This window comes from Megachile rotundata, chromosome 14 (genome assembly GCF_050947335.1).
Source record: "Megachile rotundata isolate GNS110a chromosome 14, iyMegRotu1, whole genome shotgun sequence".
Classification (NCBI taxonomy): domain Eukaryota; kingdom Metazoa; phylum Arthropoda; class Insecta; order Hymenoptera; family Megachilidae; genus Megachile; species Megachile rotundata.
Genome location: NC_134996.1, coordinates 14,508,696 through 14,528,183, shown reverse-complemented (window position 1 = coordinate 14,528,183; position 19,488 = coordinate 14,508,696). Strand labels below are relative to the sequence as shown.

Below are 19,488 nucleotides of genomic sequence, written 5' to 3'. Positions count from 1 at the left end.
GAATATACATTTCTCTTACAAACCAATTATTATCACATATTTACAATAATTCTACATGCTACATGTCGTGTATCTGTACTTCTCTTACAGTCTCGCTTGGCGGCAATATAACGCGAGTCTACTGTATTTCGTGGGTGGTACGTATTATTTTGTAATCGCCGAGGAATCTGCCACGGCGCCATTGTGATCTGGAACATCGAAATGACAAAAACAACTTTCACCCTTCGCCTGGAACACGTCGATTTTCGTTTTGGCCTCGTTCCAAAGCTGGAGGTCATCACGAACATCACGAGAGTCTAGTCAGCGACCTTTCTCAATGAGAATTTAATAATGGCACAGTAGTTCTCGTTTAATATTTGTCAAAGCGTTCAACAAACACCTACTTGACGAAATTAAAAATCGACCTACCCCAGTTCATTGTTTAAAATTTATTATTCGAAGTTGAAAAATTCCCGCATTTGGTGAAATGACGTGAGGGGATTAAGAGATCAAGAAGAGCACAATGTTTGGAAAGTTAGAATTCTGAAAGCGCGTCGTTGATTGACAAAAGGTATATCAATTTCAATAGGACATTGCGAAAGGAGAATCAACTATTCAAATAAAGAATAGCTTGCTTCGACAATGTAGCTGTTCGAGTCGATGCATAATTTCTTCTTGATATCTTATTTCGAACGATCAACGCCTCCGCACGTCCAACTTATACAATTCGAAACTATTATCCTAATGTGTAATACATGACACACCACGTGCGTCTTACAATAGCATAACAATGATACATTTATACGCGACTTGTAAAGAAACGTACATTATCCATCATGATTATCAAAGACCTAAATGTAGAAGTATAGAAAGTACAGTGGCCTGGGTTTTACTTTCGTGTACCCTTACGAAGCTTCTCGATGGATAGTGTTTGCGTTTCTCACGTAACTGGACGCTGCGAGAGGATCGTCCTTTCGCCGATGAATTGCGCGAGGATTTACAAGAAAATCCGGGGTACGGTTGCTTTCACGCAGAAAACGGTACCGTTCCCGTGGTGCGGAATGCACGGCCTAATATCGGGTGACCCGGAAAGATAAATTATCCTCTAACAATTTTATTGCGCTCGTTTTCGTTTCACAGCCTTTATTTTACCAGGCACATTATCCTAAGATCCGAAATTTGCATATTTGTCCAATTTTAAATTTGTAAATTTGATCACAAGTTTGGACAATTGACTCATCGGCACAATTTTAATACAGAAGATTCTTTACAAGATAAATCTGACGCAACTGTAAGGTAGAAATATTTGGAATCTACGTGAAAGTGTCATCCGACAGATTACATAACTGTCCGTTCGTTTTCCTTGCGTTCGTGGACACGCAGAGAAAAAGGAAAAGACGAAGTTTAATGAAAAGTGATCGATAAAGAGTAGAAAGTTCCATTAAACTGATACAAAGTACCAGAAGAGAAAAGAAAGTCGAATAAATCTTTGGAAGAGGATCCTTCGAACTCCGCGTTCATTCATTATACAGTGTACTAGCCGTGTTTTATATCGTACGTTTAGTGAAACGAAAACGGTAGCGATTGCATGAATCATTTGCGTTACCAATTTATTACCTCCATGGACATTTCAATTGCTATTAAACGTCGAAAGTTGAGGCACGATTATAATTAACGAGGACATTTCGTTATAACTCTATCTCTTGAATGTAAAAGATGAACGTGCCTCATCCTCTTAATGATTTTAACGCTTAACGAACAACTTTTTTCTCTTTCTCGGTTCAAGCGAATTAAAACGACAAAATCTTAATCAAATCTTAAGTGTACGCAGCAAACTGTTATTACAATTCATTATAATTGAAACTTATACTATTGTATTATCATAATTTGTATAGAATGTAAACTTGCAAGTAACCGAAGAAAGAGGAATGGAAGAAAGTCGAAAGGAAAGAGAAAGGTAGAGTCGCAGGACTCGTGTGCAAGAACGGAGGCAATGTCATCGAACTTGCATAATGTGTCCTCTTTCTTCAATTACACGCACCGATGTGCCGATGCAGCGTGCATTTAGGTCAGTGATACCGGTATTCCGAGAGACCTTTGCTCCTACGACGGATATGGAAGATGGAAATGACGCTGGAGGACACACCGCATTGTCGCGTCACTTTCCTTCTACGCCCAGAAAGAATGTGGGATGCTGTTGCTTTAAACGCTGTTACAATTCATTCTCCATCTATTGCCTATCTATCAATTACTTCGCAATCATCATTTTTTAATATTCTTTGTTACCGAGTACAATCTAATTTCCTATACTTTTACTTTTCGTATGCATGTTCGTTGTTATACTCGCATTAATAGTTACACACACCTCATCGCCTACCCTACTGGCTCTATTGTTCTAATTAACGCAACATTTAGTAACGCATTACTATTTCACTATTCTCTACAATTTAACCATACAATACATTCAATATATCCATACAATACATTCACTACTGTTTACAACATAACACATATCCTCATATGTACAAATTGTATTATACATTATTGGTATTGTTAAAATTCAGTACATTTTCTACATATAATATTATTAGCATGTTTTATAATTATGATACTGTTCAGACGTTTTACAATTGTGATACTCCTAGGACGTTTTACAAATGTGATACATGTGAGACGTTTTACAAATGTGATACACGTAAGGCACTTTATAGCTACGGTTAAGGGAAATAATTTGAGAGGTCATTTATCGCAAAAGTACGTGGCATAATTCAGTCCGTAAAGAGGCGACGCATCTGCCGTATTCAGGTATCGAATTCCATCAGAAAGTCGCAGTTGGTTGCAATTAAAATGGAAAGTAGAGCGGTCCGATAAGTTCTCCGAGGCGTCGAGATGGTACACGGTATATGTATGTATACGGGTAACGCTATTGCGTGCGTCGACATCGATTTCCTTTCGATCCACTTGGCGTCCTATCGCTCCTGTACTTCCACTCGCGAACTTGCCGATCTACGCGCCGAAACAGGCGTACTCGTCCCACGATCGTTGCGACTGATCTGACATTTATTGCACGTTTGCCTCTACGCCTTACACGACCCAACTACTTGCTCTATTACCGGCTGCATAATTTTAGCCTAGATCCTTTCTGAAACAAAAAAGTACGCAATTAGTCCATGATTATCTGGATAACGTGTCGATAGTTTTACATGGGACAAACATTCTTCAAATATTGTCAAACATTCATCAAATATTATTCATACATTGTCATACGTTCATTGACTATAATCGACAGAATGCATAAGACATTAATAATAAGTATAATAAGATGTAGAAAATGTATAAGATATTCTTTCAAGATCATACGTTGTTCAAACATTGTCAAACACTGTTCGATCATTATTAAGCATTCATAATTGTCATACACTTAAGCAGCATTAAACATGATGAAACATTATAATACACATTGTTCAAACATTGCGCAAACATCTCTCAACATTGCCATACATTGTTGAACATTGTAGAACAGTATCGAGCATCATAAAACCTAAGTGAAACATTGCTCAAACATCACTAAACATTGCCATACATTGTTTGAACATTGTAAAACAGTATCGAGCATCATAAATCCTAAGTGAAACATTGCTCAGACATCACTAAACATTGCCATACATTGTTGAACATTGTAAAACAGTATCGAGCATCATAAAACCTAAGTGAAACATTGCAAAACGCTGTTCAAACACTATCAAACATTATTCGTGAGTTATGAAATATTGATACATTATGAAACATTGAAACAGTATAAAACATCATGAAAGGAGGTAAAAATTGGGGTCCCAGGGATGGCGGTACAGTGGTTGGGGCCCCGGGTGAGAGGTGGAAAGCGAGAAGAAAGGTAAGAGGAACCCGTTGATCCCTTCCATGGGTCTTCGGGAGAAGAAGACTCGGGAGGAGATCGGTTAGCTCCCAGTGCATCGGCTGCTTCAGGCTGGCCGGAACGTTCGGTGTCGAACAGCTCGTCGAGACTAATGCAACGTGCAACAACATGCCGATCAGCCTGCGTACTTTGTGTAAGTGTCATCGAGATATCGTTCGTGTTTCGAATTTCCTTCATGTATCGTGGTTCGAGGCCGATCTTCTCGTCTGTCTGCGGATCGGCTTACGTGATACGCAGGTAGGAAATGACCCGTTCCTAGAAATCGTTTGAAAGATCGACGCGCTCGAATGTGGATCGATGTGGGTCATTTCGATCGTATCGGATGATTCGAAAGGAGAAAATGACCGGTGATAGTGATTCGAGCGATAGGGAGATCGCTGGCTTAGTGTGGTGCTGTTTTATCCTTTCTTGTGATTTTTATGGTGGTCAGAGGATGTAGAGTAAAGGACACAAGTGACTCCACTAATGATATGTAAATTATAGATTACAATACACGTTGACGTTCCATAAACAACATATAAATAGTTTACTGAATTCGGAATATGTAAAATGTGCAAAATGTAGTACTTTTAATTATACACATGTATCGACTTCCCACAGATAAGGAACAAGTAATAAGTTTAAATAAATTGCAGTTATTTAATAATGATATTAAAATATTCTGTGAGATATTTTATATTTCGAATATTCTTTTTAAAGTTACTGCACATGTTTCATTCAGAATTTTGATTCTATTAAAAACAATGAAGTACCACATGAAACACGAAATAATGAAATGTTTTATTTTAAATTAGAAGTATATCAAAAATAGTTTTGATATGAAAACGAAGAGCATTCTTTAGTAAATGTTTTGTTGAGAAGTTGAATTTATGAAGTTAAATTGTATAAACATCGTTTCGAGAAAAGGATCAAGGTTACATTGCCACAACTTTTTACAGTTGAAGAAATGACAGATCGCGCCATAAAGGACCGATCGCAAAACAATCGGTTCGGTATTGTAAGCGGAATGTGGGAGTGATTTATTTCGTTTGACGAGTTTAGAGCTGGAGATAGATTGAATGGACTCGCGAGGTGATTGATGTCGCCTCTATAGCGTGTAATGAACCGCGAAGCATTTGATTTATCTACAATAATGTACGAAACGACGTCGTTCCCCAGAAATGTTTCTAATGAACTTACAACCGTAGGTTAAAAAAGTCCGACTTTTCCACATTACGTTCGATGTTCGAAATGTAAAAGCCATTGAATGAGTGCTTCGTTAGCAGTGTTCCATATTTACTTTACTAAATTTGTATATTTTTAAATTGCGAACTCTGAAGCTTTGAGCACCTCAAAATTATCTCGAGATTTTGCACCATTCACCAAAGTTTTTTATTCCTTATTTGCAATTTGCAATGATTTTATATGAAAAATTTTGCCTCAGTTTTCATTTCTTAAATTTTCCAATCTCTCACTCCCACAATTCCCTAAATAATTTTAACCTAATTTTAACACAAACGAGTAACAATCGATAACTTCTGGAATTGCGGAATCGTCATTAATAACTAGTAATTAACACTCACGATGGAAGCGAGATAGTGTCGCGTTGCAGGAACTCGCAAATACGTTCTCACGTTTTTATTCCTGGCACAATGAAATTCATTTATTGTTTCGCGAGACTGCAATTCATTGACGAAGTAAATCTTACTTTCAAATCCCGATACTGAAAATTGTACAATTTAGATAGCAATATCCGAGGCGATTGATTTCTATAATTTACTACGTGATGCACTATTGAAAAAGATCATTTAACTAGCGACTGTTACGGAGATGAAAAATCGCATGGTCTATCACGATCGGTATGTCTCGGTTTCCATGGCTACCCAACTTCATGACCTTTCTTCGGTGCATCTTTTTAATGTCAGCAACGATAGCAAATACACTTACTTTTACTCTTTTGTGCGATGAAATCGACGTATTGGAACTCGTGGAACTCAGATTCCGGTTGATAATTGCCTCTCCCGTCCCGTTATCTCAATGACATCGCTATACTTTTAATTAGTTTAAGTACATTCGAAAGTACATTCAATTGTATCTATCTTATTCAGCAATGTTGCAATTCGCTTTCTGGTAAATTATACTGGGAACTTCCTGAAAATATGATCGTACGAATTGTTATCATCTTTCGATTCGTTTCATCTACTAACATTTTTCCATCTTATTTATCAATTTTTCTTTAATTTTCATTCTTTCGGGTTTCACAATTTTTTCTGGCATTCAGGTCTTTCAATTTTTCGAATTCATGTAAATCATCCACTTCATTCACGTGTTCTGATTTTGTCAACTCTTCTCCTAGTTCGTTCAACTTAATTTGTATTCGACGACGTCACAGAGCCTTCTATGCGAAATCACGTAGAAGATCCGTTGGGAATCCTCGTTCTTAGGAAAGGTATCGTTAATGGAAAACGAAGTGGAAGCAAGAAAACACGTATTCGAGCAAGATCATCGATCGACTGGCGCAAAATTTCGTCATCCGGAATAGTTGCGTTAACATCGTGCGTTAGAGAAGCACTCGTTACTGGATATTTAACGTTCGCAGTTAACGCAACATGGAGCAAATATAAGTTGTGTCGAAAGGGATTCTAGCTGGAGAATTACGCAAAACGAGGAAACAAGAAAAAGAACGGAACCTAACCATTAGAAGCACGGTAGCTCCCCTTGATGTTACCATAAACGAGGGATTAGTATCTTGAACGACATAATCACACGTTTCGCGGCGAAATTAAGAGATGCATCCCGACAGATAATTCTAGTTGAAGACTTCATCGTTGCATGAAAGTGAAATTAGAACTGGGTTATAGTTGCGGGGAGAAGTTAGTGAGTAAAATTTCCTAAGGTTGCAACTTCTCAAACACAAATTTTTAAATTTCCCAATTTCTCAAGCTTCAAACTTCTCAATCCCAAATTTACCAATTTCCGAATTTTCCAAGCTTCTAACTTCTCAAGCTCAAATTTCCCAAGCTTGCAACTTCTCAAGCCCAAATTTTCAAATTTCCCAAGCTTCCAAATTCTCAAGCTCACATTTCCCAATTTCCCAATTTCCCAAGCTTCCAACTTCTCAAGCCCAAATTTTCAAATTTCCCAATTTCCCAAGCTTGCAACTTCTCAAGCCCAAATTTCCCAATTTCCCAATTTCCCAAGCTTCCAACTTCTCAAGCCCAAATGTCCCAATTTCCCAATTTCCCAAGCTTCCAACTTCTCAAGCCCAAATTTCCCAATTTCCCAATTTCCCAAGCTTCCAACTTCTCAAGCCCAAATTTCCCAATTTCCCATGCTTCCAAATTCTCAAGCCCAAATTTCTCAATTTCCCAATTTCCCAAGCTTCCAACTTCTCAAGCCCAAATTTCCCAATTTCCCAAGCTTCCATCTTCTCAAGCCCAAATTTCCCAATTTCCCAAGCTTCCATCTCAAGTCCCTAATTTCCTTTCTAAATTTCCCAAATGCTCCCTAAATTTTTCAAACTGAATCTCGCAGCTTCTCCAGTCCCTCCCCAATTCCCCATTCCCGAACTTCCCAACTTTCGATCCCCGAATTTCGCAACATGTTTGCGAACAAATAAATAAATATGTGGAGTTATACATTGGCAATTTCGCGCGTCAACTTTCCAATCCCCATTACGTATGCGCAACCGCAAAGTCAAAGTACTTGCGTATCTCGTAACAGACAAATAACTGATCGAACCACCGATCGAATCTCTAATTAGCATCTTTCTATTTGCAACAAAACGTTTCCTCGTTCGATTTTCATCGGCTATTCGATCGTTACAAGCCCCGATAGCATAAAACACGCGGAAACGAGCGAAACAATGGTCTCACGATCCAGTTACGAACATCCATCAAGTTCGAAAGCGGATGGGTTCGTGACTTGTCGATGCTTCTACGATCGCGCAAACATAAATCGAATATTTTGGGTACAAATCTATTGTATCTTTCGAGGAACATAATCGATGACTAACTCGAGCAATTTTGCCGTTTACCATTCATTAACGCCTTTCGTGATGTGCTCTCGCTACTTGGGACGTGCTAACTGATCGTGACGACTGAATCGCTGTTTAGAAATCAAAGGCAATCTCGAGATCTTGGTACACTGATCTTGGTCGAGGTAGTCTTGTATTTGAGATACAGTTTCGGGGATAGTTTAGAATTTCTGAGAGTTGCAAGATTCACTTAAAATACATCTATGTAACACATGTGTGTCCAATTAACAGAACGATACAAAATATGAAACACAAATTACCAACAACTCACATTTTATAAAATGTAAGACCTGACCAACCATTGTTAATAATTGCAGGGTTAAATTAATAAAAAAGAAGATTAAGACACCCATTCCCAATTAAGAAGAATTCATCAAGTATAATTGCGAGTGCTTTGAAATAATCTGTGGCTTGATAAATTGAACGTGGGCACTCCTTTTTGCGCAGGTCTCGTGACGCTGGTCTTGTGTAACATACCCGACAGTCTTGAACATGAAATTCCAAGGAGGAGCTTCCTGTCACGAAGAGCCATCGATGGAACCAGAGGAAGGTGTGTTCTCTTCTTTCACGATTCGTGGTCGCGTACATACACGGTATATGCAAGTATCGATGTCGTTTGCAGGAAGTACTTCGATCCGGAAGAAGAGGGAGCCTTTGACAGTTATGGATCTGCCGGTGGCCAGTACGATCCTTACGAAGAGAAAACAGGTAAAACGTGAATTTTTTTACACTGGAAAACGGGATATTTTGTTGCTGATTTTAATGAGACGAAATATGAAATGGTTAGGTTATGTATAGGTTATATATCAGAATTGAATAGAATTGTATTTTTGAGCCAGGATTTAAATTCGTTGCGTGAAGAAGCAGATGTTATCTCTTGGTAAGGTGTGAAGTGATGTTCCCACACTTTTTAGGGTTAAATCTTTTGAGGAACTTTTTTGGTGGCTGCTGAATCGTGGTATTATTAAAGAATTTTTATGTGAAGAAAATTTAAAAAAGAGACATTTGTTTATTTCTGTTAGCTTACGACCTATGCCAGGTATTCTCATCTAACGTTTGATTAATTGCTCGTCAGAATAAATCGAAGATCCAGGTGTCTCCTTGGAATTACTTTCTTCTTATTGTCCCAGTAGTAAGATGATTAAACGCGGATGACTATTTCCATCCCAAGTAATCGCGTAAACCGGTAGAAATGGTGTCAACGCGTGGCTAATTATAGGCAAGATGAATAATCTCGTGTTTAACCATTAGCGCATTGCTCATTAGCATATTATCTTTTTCACAATTTTATCGAAACCTCCGTTCCTTTCAGACGATCGGTATTATTAATTGCAAACTGTACAAACAAAATTGTACGCCATCGATCATACAATTTTTTCCATAATTTCACTTCTTCGAATTTTTTAATAAAAATTTGGTCTTCAACCTTTAACTCTTTCTACGAAGATCTCTCTTTTAACGAAGATCGTATCTCTCTTTTTTTTCTTCGAGAACAGACCTTTATTATTAAGTGTGTGAAAGGCGATCGCAAATAAAAATCGATGGAATAGGTCGCGTGAAGTACTCTGTAAATTACGAGATACGTCGAGAAATCACGTGCAGCATCGTTTAAATGTCACAAACGCGTGATTATCCTGACGAGTTCTTTTTTACGACCTTGGATACGACGATCGTTGCGGCTTTTAATCCGTTGCATACTTTTCATTCTTCAATGTAAATTACTATCGATCGATTCTCTTTTCCTGCGATTTTATTGTACTCGCATTTATTACATTTATGTCCACGTTCCATTCGCGAACAAAATTTAAAAAATACACCTCTTAAAAATATTTTTCAAGTCGTGAAGAATTGATTAATGTGGAAATAGCAGTATAACAGAGCAATATTGTTCAAGTTACACAATGTTCATTCTTGAGAGTTCAGTATAATACATACGATCCATGATATTTGTTTAATGTCATAAGAATCTATGGGGCCTTGAGTGAGTATTATGCACGGTTTTGAGCGGCCATACAATGCGATGCTCGTTAGCAATGAATCAGATTGAAAGCCAGTAGCCTGTTCCGATGATGATGCCTGTCTTTCAGATTTTATTTAAGAAACGTGACTAATATGAAAGGATTACGTCGATGGATGTAACGTTTAATCTTTCAATCACCTTCCTACATATGTTACGGCCAAGGTATCCTACGTATCGATATCGATACTGCATTTTGTAAGCGTTCACAATTTTTATATCGCCCTGACACACGAGTTAATTTAAATGAAATTTGAATTTCTTTTTGAAATTTGGGTTCTGTCTGGTTGCAGATCTGTCGGACATTAGAAGGAACGTGCCAGGAGAGCCAGGCGTTGATTACCCAGCGTACACGACGCTGCCGCAGACGGGATTCACGTGCGAGGGACGTTCACGAGGTGAATGAGACGACACTCGATTGAATCATAATCGAGTAACTTACCTTTTAACCCGATTTCACCGCGAACATTCTGCTCGGAACGAAATTCCGTCGCCTAGTCATCTTCGAGATTGAGTAATAGTTGGCTTTTCACACGACCATCGGTGACCGGTTGATCTTAGGCGACCGAAAGCCTTTTAATCTGACTGTCTCGAAACGCTGTACATACATATTTCATGGGTTTGATAAATTATTGATGTCCTAATATAATAGACACGTACTTAATTACAGACGATAAAGGAATTTCATTAGCTCGGGTGTTGAAGGTGTTAGATGATTTTAACCTTCGTTAAACAATTTTGAGTTTACAAAAATTTCAATTCTCCGAAGTGTTCGGATACGAATTTTCCTCTTTTCAAAGCTACCAATTCGTAATTTTCAACTTGGAACTTCCACAAAATTTCAACGTCGAATTTCCCAATTTCCAAATTTCCAAAAAATCGAAGTTGCAGTAAGATAAATCCATGTATGTCGTAACGGATTAAGAACTCGTTAAATTTGAATGAAAGCCGAGTTCTCCGGTCACGCATCGATCAACGTGTTTCGTTTCGCACTTTTCCACCTTTAGCATCGATGTCAAGGATGATTCACATGCACGCGAGGATCAGCACGTGCAGCCTGTGAAATTGACTCGCAACATTTTCTTCGATTTCGCAATAGGTCACCGCTATTCTGTTCGCTATCGGACTACGGATGTGTGTGCCATCTTGTCGCAAACATTCCGCAAAAATGTTTGCTCGTGTAATTTTCACTCTGGAAAGGTAAACGCCACTCAACGTGTTTATTCTCCTTTGGACTTTCCGCGGATTCTCGCCGTCAACTCTTCCTTGTTGCGAAAACGTTTCTTCGATTTTCTTCGATCAGCTGATTACTAGTCCCTTCGCGGTCGAAAGAGGAAATGAACTTGTCAGTGAAAGAACATGGAGATCTGGATATTTGGGGATATAGAAACATTTGGGTGTGCAAAGGGTTGTGAAGGGTAAACCTTGCCAACGGAAGGGTTGTGAAGGATCTAGAGATATTGAGAGCATAGAAAATTTGGGTCCACAAATCTGGAGATGTAGGAACCTGAAAATGTAAGAGTTTGGGGATTCAGAAAATGGGGAATGTAGAATGAGAATGGAGGGATTTGGGATATAGAAAGATCTCTATGACAATAAACTTAACGATTCATTAGCGCAATCGTTAATAAGCGTCTCTATTGCGAAAGACTCATTAGATTTCGTTCGGTACGACCAGTCGTGACATAATTGCTGCGGTCACAAAATGAATCGAAGGAATGACGTTATTTAACGAGAAGAATTCAAGCGGGTTCTATAATAGTGATCGGTCGAAAGAAAGTTCAGCCTCCACTGGTTGTTACGGTTTCTTTATTGAGCAACATCCTGATAATGTTGTACACTTACGATGCTTGGAAACATCAGAATGTCGGCGAAAGCGGACTAACAATAAGATAAAGGCCAGCCAGATTATTCGAACGATTCTGACGAGAAGCAATCGCTATTCAGAAGCTTGTCTATTATTCAGACTACAAATTGACGATGTTAGATTCTTTTCTGATGAACAAGATGGATTCTGCGAGTAACTTGTTTGAACTATCGATTTAAGAGCAGCACGAATATACTTAAAATACTCTTTCAATTTCCTCTCATAATTTTATAATTTTCACTCGAATTAATTCGAGCGATGAACCGAGAGATGCATTTAATTTGCTAATTGGGCGTCCAGCAGGCGACACCTAGTTTCTTACTGAATGGAATTGTGCCAGGTAACCGTGTCACGCCGTTCCCGCGATGAAAGTGGTTTAATTGAAATTTCCAAGTACTCCGCAACGATCGAATCGAGTCGATTAGCTGCGAATCATCTTTTGCGCCCCACTTGAAAGCTCGCGGAAGAAACTGAGCTATTAGATAATCCGAAAGGAGAGAGACACCGGTCGGCCATAGAATCGCCTCCTTATGGCCGTTGCGTAACGCGTATCAAATGTAAACATTGCTCATGTACGTAGTTATACTAGGAGATTTGAAAAAAGCAAAAGCCAGGAAAAAAACGAGTTTCTTCATACATATTTATACGAGTCCCGATAGATTAAGTAACTGGGACGCTGCTTCTTGTCTTGTAACTCCAATTTAATTTCATGAGACAAGTCGTGTTATGTATATTTCGAACCAAATATTGAAATTTATTTCTTCGAGAAACGAAATTGCTCGCAGGTGTGCCAATGTAATCGGAATTCTTGATGGAATCAATCGAGTCGATCTATTCGTAGAACGCAGGGTAACAAGAGTCTGGTTTCTTTTTTAATTGGAATGTGTCCATGTCGTAAAATTGGGAAATGTGAAATCAGAGCTCTGAGAGTCGAGGAAAATTCACAATTAAAATTTTAGGATTCGACTTGAATTTAAAATTAGAAAAGTATAAAATTATAATTTGAAAGGATGAGCCACGATCAGAATCGCAGATTTTCCCAAAGCCCAAAACTTTTTCGCAGGTTACTACGCGGACGAGGTGGCAGGATGTCAAGTATTCCACGTGTGCCACGACGTGCTGGTGTCCTCCTTCCTGTGCCCCATAGGGTCCATCTTCAGCCAGAAGCTTCTGACCTGCGACTGGTGGACCAAGGTGGACTGTTCCTCCAGCGAGAAATACATCGACGTCAACCGCAACAGTTACCAGCAAGACGACGACGAGATGATACGCAACGCCTACGCGATGATCAGCCTTCAATCTGGAACGGACGTGACCAAGGACGGTCTCGTTGATCCAGATCGAACCGGCAGCGTTGTGGACTACCAGCGAGGTCCAGGTAGAAACCTGGACTACTCCTCCGTCGATCCCACGGGTAACGACTTGAGAAGCAACTACGAGGACTATTCAGGTGCTGTCAGTCGCAACTTCCTGCCACCTTATCGACCGAAGGACAGAAAGCTGGAGACCAGCCGAAGCTATCAGGAGAGGTTCTACTCTTCGGAGAAGTCGAAATCTCCTTACGAAGATTCGCCAATCATCCGCGTGCAGAACATCAAGGGTCCCGACTACGGGGACCAGAACAGGGACTTCCAGGGGAGCTATCAGAGACCAAACGAGTTCACAAACCAGTTTCAACCGTCTTACGCGCCCACTGTGCCCACGGTCACCACCACAACCAGGAGGTTCTACTCTCCGACTGTGCCGACGACCTTCAGACCGTCGACCTTGGCGTACAACAAGCTGGACCAGGTGATAGACAGCTCGGATTATTACTTCTCGCACAGTAGAACCAAAGGTTTCGTCACTCCACCGACGAGGAGTTTCGAAAACAAGGACAGACAGAGTCCGAGAAGGAGCAACGACAAACAGGAGGATGTCCCACGAAAAGATTACGGTCAGCAGGACAGCTACGAGGACGATTACGAAAATAGCGAAGAGGAGAGACAGGCTCCATCCGGAGAACGGTTCCAGGTAAGAGTAGCCGAGGACTACAGAGTGAACCGAACTGGGCTGCTATTTGATCAGGTTTATCGAGGATTTCGGACCAGAGACGAAGACGAGATTCTGGACGATATCGAGACTAGGGGTAGCATTGGTCTAGGTCATGCTTTAAGCAACTCCTTCAGAGGAATCTCGGTGCAACAACAGAATCCTGTGAACAGCGGGGTTAAAGATGAGGGAAAGTATACTCTGTCCAGAACAGAGCCTACGGTGTTCGATAACGAAGAGAGGGAAGAAACAACTGAACAATACCAAAGAAACGATCAAAGAGACCAAGGAATTGCGGAGCATCGAGAAGAGGATTTTGTACCGTCTACCACCCCTTCGGTCATAGAGAGCACCATAAAGGCGACCACAAACCTGCACGAATTAAATACCTCGGGCATATCGATCGATTCGAATTATAGCGATGCAGATCAGAAACATTCTATCGACAGGGTGGATAAGTTTCTGAGACCCCCTGAAGAGCCTCGCAGCAAATTTCAGATAAATGTGCCGGATCTGACCGAAGTGTCCACTCTGCTGATTCGATATTCGAGCGTGGATGATGGTCCAAGAACGGGAACAGAATCACCCAGGTTCCAGGACACTTACCCTGATGACTATGTGGATTCAACTGCGAACGATGAAGCTGTGACGGAACAAAACTATCCGTCTACCGAGGATAGACATTCTTCGGGTGAATTGAAGACTACGGTTCCTTACAGAGACGTTTCTTCAGTGGTGAACTACAGTGAGAGTGACTTCGAAGGACTACTGCTAAATCGGTACCAATCAGACCTGATTCAAGTATCCAACAAGTCCGAGGTTGAAAGTAATTCCAACAGCGGACGTCAGTCTCTTCAAAATTTTACGGCTTGCTCCAGTCCAGGTGAAAGTTCTTGCGAGAAAAATACTCAGGGTCAAATAAACTCGAGTTCTCCAAGAAGCACGACAGACAGATTTGCTGAAACCCTGACACCACGATCCAACGAAGAGATCAGAACATCTGCAGTCACACAATCACCGATAATTGATTCAACCTCGGAGCCTGTTCACAGGAGCACAGAAGATGAAACTTCGACGACTCTGATCAAAAGCATCAGACCGGAGACTCTAAAGCAAATCGAGGAAAGTATCGAAAAGAATAATTCGCCTTATCACGTAACGTTGACTGTGAACAAAGGCGAAGAGTTGGCACCAACTGGTGATTTCATTGGCAAACTTATTGCTCAACAAGGAAAGGAAAGCTCAACCGTAAATGACAAGCTCCATCAACTGGAGATAATCAAGTCTGTTGAACCAGAAATCGTTACAGACCCACCAGTCACCACAGCGAACATCGTAAACGCTGATCAGTCTAACACTGAGAGCTTCTCCAAGGTTGAACAGAACCCTTCGAGGAATAAAAACTTCAATACGGTCAGTCTACTTCAATTAATGTCCGAGTTGCTGAAATTGGACCGTGCTCCTCGTCCTTTCGCCCTGCCTGGAGCACATAATTTAGTTCCGAGGACTCAACCAGAAATTCCTAGCACTTCAACGTCTAAGACCATCGCCAAAGAGATAAATCAGGATATACAGGAAGTTACAGAGAAGTTTCAAGAAAATTCCACAGATACTAGACCGGACATCAGGGATCAATTCAGGGAGAATTTTAGTGGACCTCTGCTGAAGAATGATGGACAATTTTCTCAAGGGGACAGACCTGGAGATTTTCAGAAGGAGAAGGGTTTTGGGACCACTGTGGCTGATGCTCCAGTCAAGGATCACATCAAGGAACAATTATCTCTGACGGACCAAGGACTCGAACTTCCTCGAAAGGATACAATAATTCATTTTCAGAAGGATTCGAACAAAGATCAGGAATCCAATTTCAGGACAACCGTGTCCGATCTGAAGGACCGCATCAAGGACCAATTATCTCAGAATTTTGGTGAACCACTGCTGAAGACGGACCACCTTTCTCAGAAAGATACGATAACCCCTTTGGATCACTTGCCCACAAACAAGGATAACCAAGAGTCCACAAATCCCAGGACAACTATCGGTAGCAGTGTTTCAACATCCAGGTCGAGTACGATAATTACAACGACGCCGCAAACCTCCACCACAGATGGGAAGACAGTGGTAAAAACAGAGTTCGTACCATCGATTGGATTCTCTTTCGATACCGACGAGGGTAGAGAGGAATACGTGGAGGCTGTTCTAGGTGGACTGATAGAACCCGAAGCCGCCGAAAGCGAGAAAAAGGAGAGCGTCCTTTCAAAGACCCAGGAAACTTCGTCGAAGAAGAATGAGACTCTGAAAGACGCGTAGAGACGATTTCTAAAGAATGGCCAGTGAAGAACTTAGTTGTAGAAAGAAATCTGTGATGTCCTGCTGTTTCGTCCTTTTTCTTGTAATTAGAAGACGAGTGGATGACGAGATAACGGCAGATATGATCAATGAAGGAGTAATTGTTTAACTTTGGTTACCATTTACGTTGTAAGAGAAGGGTCGATGTAATTATTATATCGTAGAATAGATTGTACGCTACTGGAGATTATTTTATTCTTTCTATTCAGGAGATTTGTAATTAATATGATTAACTGTAGAGTGTGAACACTTCGTGATAGATATGTGGGATACACACGTACGGAATTATAATAAAATTAACTACTGTTTTAGAGAAATAAAATAGAGCTTGATTATCGCATATACCAAGGAACAGATTTTGATACACGGTAAAAATTATGCGAATATATGGATATATTGTGTATTAATAGTGTATGTATGTTTAGTTATATGTTTTAATAAATATGTATATTCCTTTTCAAATTACAGCCTTCTTTTCCCTATTTCTCCATCTTACACTTTCCAATCTCTCAGACTATCGATATTCTAAAATTTCTTTCCAACATTCTTTCCAAACCCCTCAATCTTGTTTACTTGCCATGGCAACATCGATATACCAGGTCTCGTATTTCGCAGTCAAGTTTAATCGATTCTCAAAGCTAGGTGGTAGGTTAAAGAATCTTGCTGAAACATTTTAATTTGGAAAGACCATTTGCTTGAAGATCAAATAATTAAAAAATGTTTAATATTACGTGTTAGTTAAACTTCGTGTCAGATTAAGTAAAGCAGAGATAATTTTAAGGCGAAAATGAGTGAATCAGAAGGCGAAGAAAAAAGTGTTACCGAACTCGATGAAGATGATGATGATGATCTCAGTGACTTGACAATTCACAGTAGACATTCTGTGCTGCACATGGACTATAGGTACAAACTGACGATTTTAATTAATACATTCTGGGCTACAGTAATAAATTCATTTTCAGAGTCATGTGGATAAGAAACAAAGTAATGAAGTTTCTGGGGATAAGTGGTCACGAACTTGCTTTCTATAAACTTCTCAACGTAAATTGCTTTTTATTATTAAAAACTTTTAGGAACTATAGTCTAGGAACTACACTATTCTACACGCACATTTTCTGATGCTAGATATTTCTGATTAAGTAAAATTTTTTACTTGTTCCTTGACAATTAAAATTTGCTATGATTAGTCGAATGTGCTATTTTATTAATTGCGTCAAAGTGACCAGATTTGAAACTGCAGGAGAACAATCGATATCTCGAAGATAAACTCCTGAATTTTCTGATACTCGATTTGTACGGGGTAATGGATTTCGAGAGAAAAGTGATCTTCTTCTATGCAACTTACACCACTGAGGTTCATCAAGAGGAAATTGATGTCTGGGAAAGTAAGTTTCACATAACCTTGAGTCACCTACTTGTGACTTTAACATCTTATCAAACTTTGATCTAGTTCCATGTTATGTGCCAGGTGTCTAGAGATCAATAATTTTATTTCGCGACGTTAACAGGTAAACAGGTGAACAAATTGGCTGCGTTGACAGCACTTGCAATGAAAAGGAAGGGTCGTAGATTGATCCAAAGTGCTCCTGGTAATCTGTATTTTTCTTTTTTTTGTGTACCAAGAGAAAACGATCTCATACAATTTTATTTAACTTGAATTTTATATTAGAGCTTGCGACAGTTTTCCTCTGTTTCGTCCACAATTATTTGTTTGACTAGCGTGTGAAAGTTATGCACTCGAAAATACATTCACTGCTTACACGTTTAATAATTGATTTGAATATTGCACTTTAAACTACACTGTTTCAAATTATTATTTGGTGTTGTATAAATATTTCGACAACGATATTCGAAAGCCATAGAATAATTGTACAGTAATTCTCAATTATTTGAAAAGGAAAAATTGAAAAAACACCGAGGAAACCACGGAAAAGTAGAAAAAGAACAAAGAAGGGCAAACGAGATACGAAACTGGATCCACTAGCGTTACTCAAACAATTAGAGATGTCTATGATGACCTTGCAATCGAGTAAAGAATCGTCGAAGGTTACTGTGAGCGAATCGGAAACGGAAGCTGGCGACGAGGAAGAAGAAGACGAAGAAGAGGAGGGTGAAGAAGAAGGGGAGGATGAGGGAGGAACGAGGGAACTAGGAAGTGGAGAACCATCGACGTTTTCTCTCCGAAAAGATGACAGTAGAAGCACTGCATCTGGTAAAATTATGTCAAATAATTCATCTGTCCAATGAGTCGATAAAAAAATGACAAAGGAATGAATTTTTAGTTAGCGTATCTTTCGTCCCACCCCCTGGAGAAGAAGACAAATACATTCTCACAAAAGTACATATCAAAAATTGAATCACAGATTGCTGATGTTCCCAAAATTAATAAAAATGTATCCACAGAAAATGGTGGAAAGAGTAAAGAAGGTTCCTGCCCTTCATATGATATGCGGAGAACTGGATGGCAGTAGAACTGATTTACACGACGTGACATTATTTTATTTCCTGAGAACACACGATGAGGGTATACCACCATTCGACTCGTACGAAGAATGCAACGATGAGATCGCAAAATACTTGGTCGTTGGATCTCTGCAAGGAAGATACCTGCTTTCCATGAACAGGATACTTCTCCAAGTATGATAATCCCTCTTTAATTATTGTATCTGCAAGATTTGTTCAATTGTGCACAAAAAATTCTACAGGTGTTCAAACCACTGGTAGAGAGTCAGTTCAGAGGACCACAGTTTGTAGAACTGGTAAAAGATGAGCACTCGGAGGACGATGATTTACATCATTTAGCGGACATTCTCCAGAGTCGTGTATGCTAATTATACTAATTCAATCTGTAGTTTCATTTCGCGATTATACCTAATGTTAAAATATTTTTCGAAATTAACAGAGCTCGATTCTTAGAAGGCCGTCCGAATTTCGTAGAGCATCCATGGTGCTAGCTAGGAAATTTTCTGAAAGGAAATCACAAAAAGACGTACACGAAGATGAAGAAACCAGTGTTACACCCGTACCTTCCCAAATATCAAGCGAACCGATCCGGCCAAGTAAAGCACGATTAAAACGAAGCGACATAAAAGTATCTACCGTGACTTTCGAGGAAAGACTTAGCAAAGTAGAAGTGAAACCCCCTGCGCACGATGGAGAACGAAGAAGTTCGATCGATCAAAGCAAACACGATGTCTTAACGTATTTGGATAAATTGGTTAGCAGCGTTGAATGGTTAGCTTCTCATCTTGTCCTGAACTCCTACATCAACTAATTTACACAGACTTCATAATATA

At 39.7% G+C, this 19,488-nt stretch overlaps 2 protein-coding genes across 3 annotated transcripts; both read left to right on the top strand.

Annotated features, from left to right (window-relative positions):
- The first annotated feature begins 3,905 nt into the window (after positions 1–3,905).
- Positions 3,906–16,654, top strand: LOC100883311 (uncharacterized). Of its 2 annotated transcripts, none has more exons than XM_003700111.3 (5): positions 3,906–4,046; positions 8,376–8,478; positions 8,551–8,636; positions 10,239–10,343; positions 12,876–16,654. In XM_003700111.3, exons 1-5 carry the CDS (start codon positions 4,022–4,024, stop codon positions 16,151–16,153), a joined length of 3,597 nt encoding a protein of 1,198 aa, XP_003700159.1. In that variant the 5' UTR covers positions 3,906–4,021; the 3' UTR covers positions 16,154–16,654. The 2 variants fall into 2 exon arrangements, with proteins under 2 accessions (XP_003700159.1, XP_076395781.1); XM_076539666.1 differs by lacking the exon at positions 3,906–4,046 and adding an exon at positions 4,364–4,385.
- A 325-nt stretch (positions 16,655–16,979) lies between these two features.
- On the top strand, positions 16,980–19,466 carry LOC143265792 (uncharacterized). The gene is made up of 7 exons (XM_076539793.1): positions 16,980–17,135; positions 17,433–17,577; positions 18,090–18,404; positions 18,475–18,530; positions 18,596–18,829; positions 18,898–19,014; positions 19,095–19,466. Exons 1-7 carry the CDS (start codon positions 16,980–16,982, stop codon positions 19,464–19,466), a joined length of 1,395 nt encoding a protein of 464 aa, XP_076395908.1.
- The last annotated feature ends 22 nt before the right edge of the window (positions 19,467–19,488 follow it).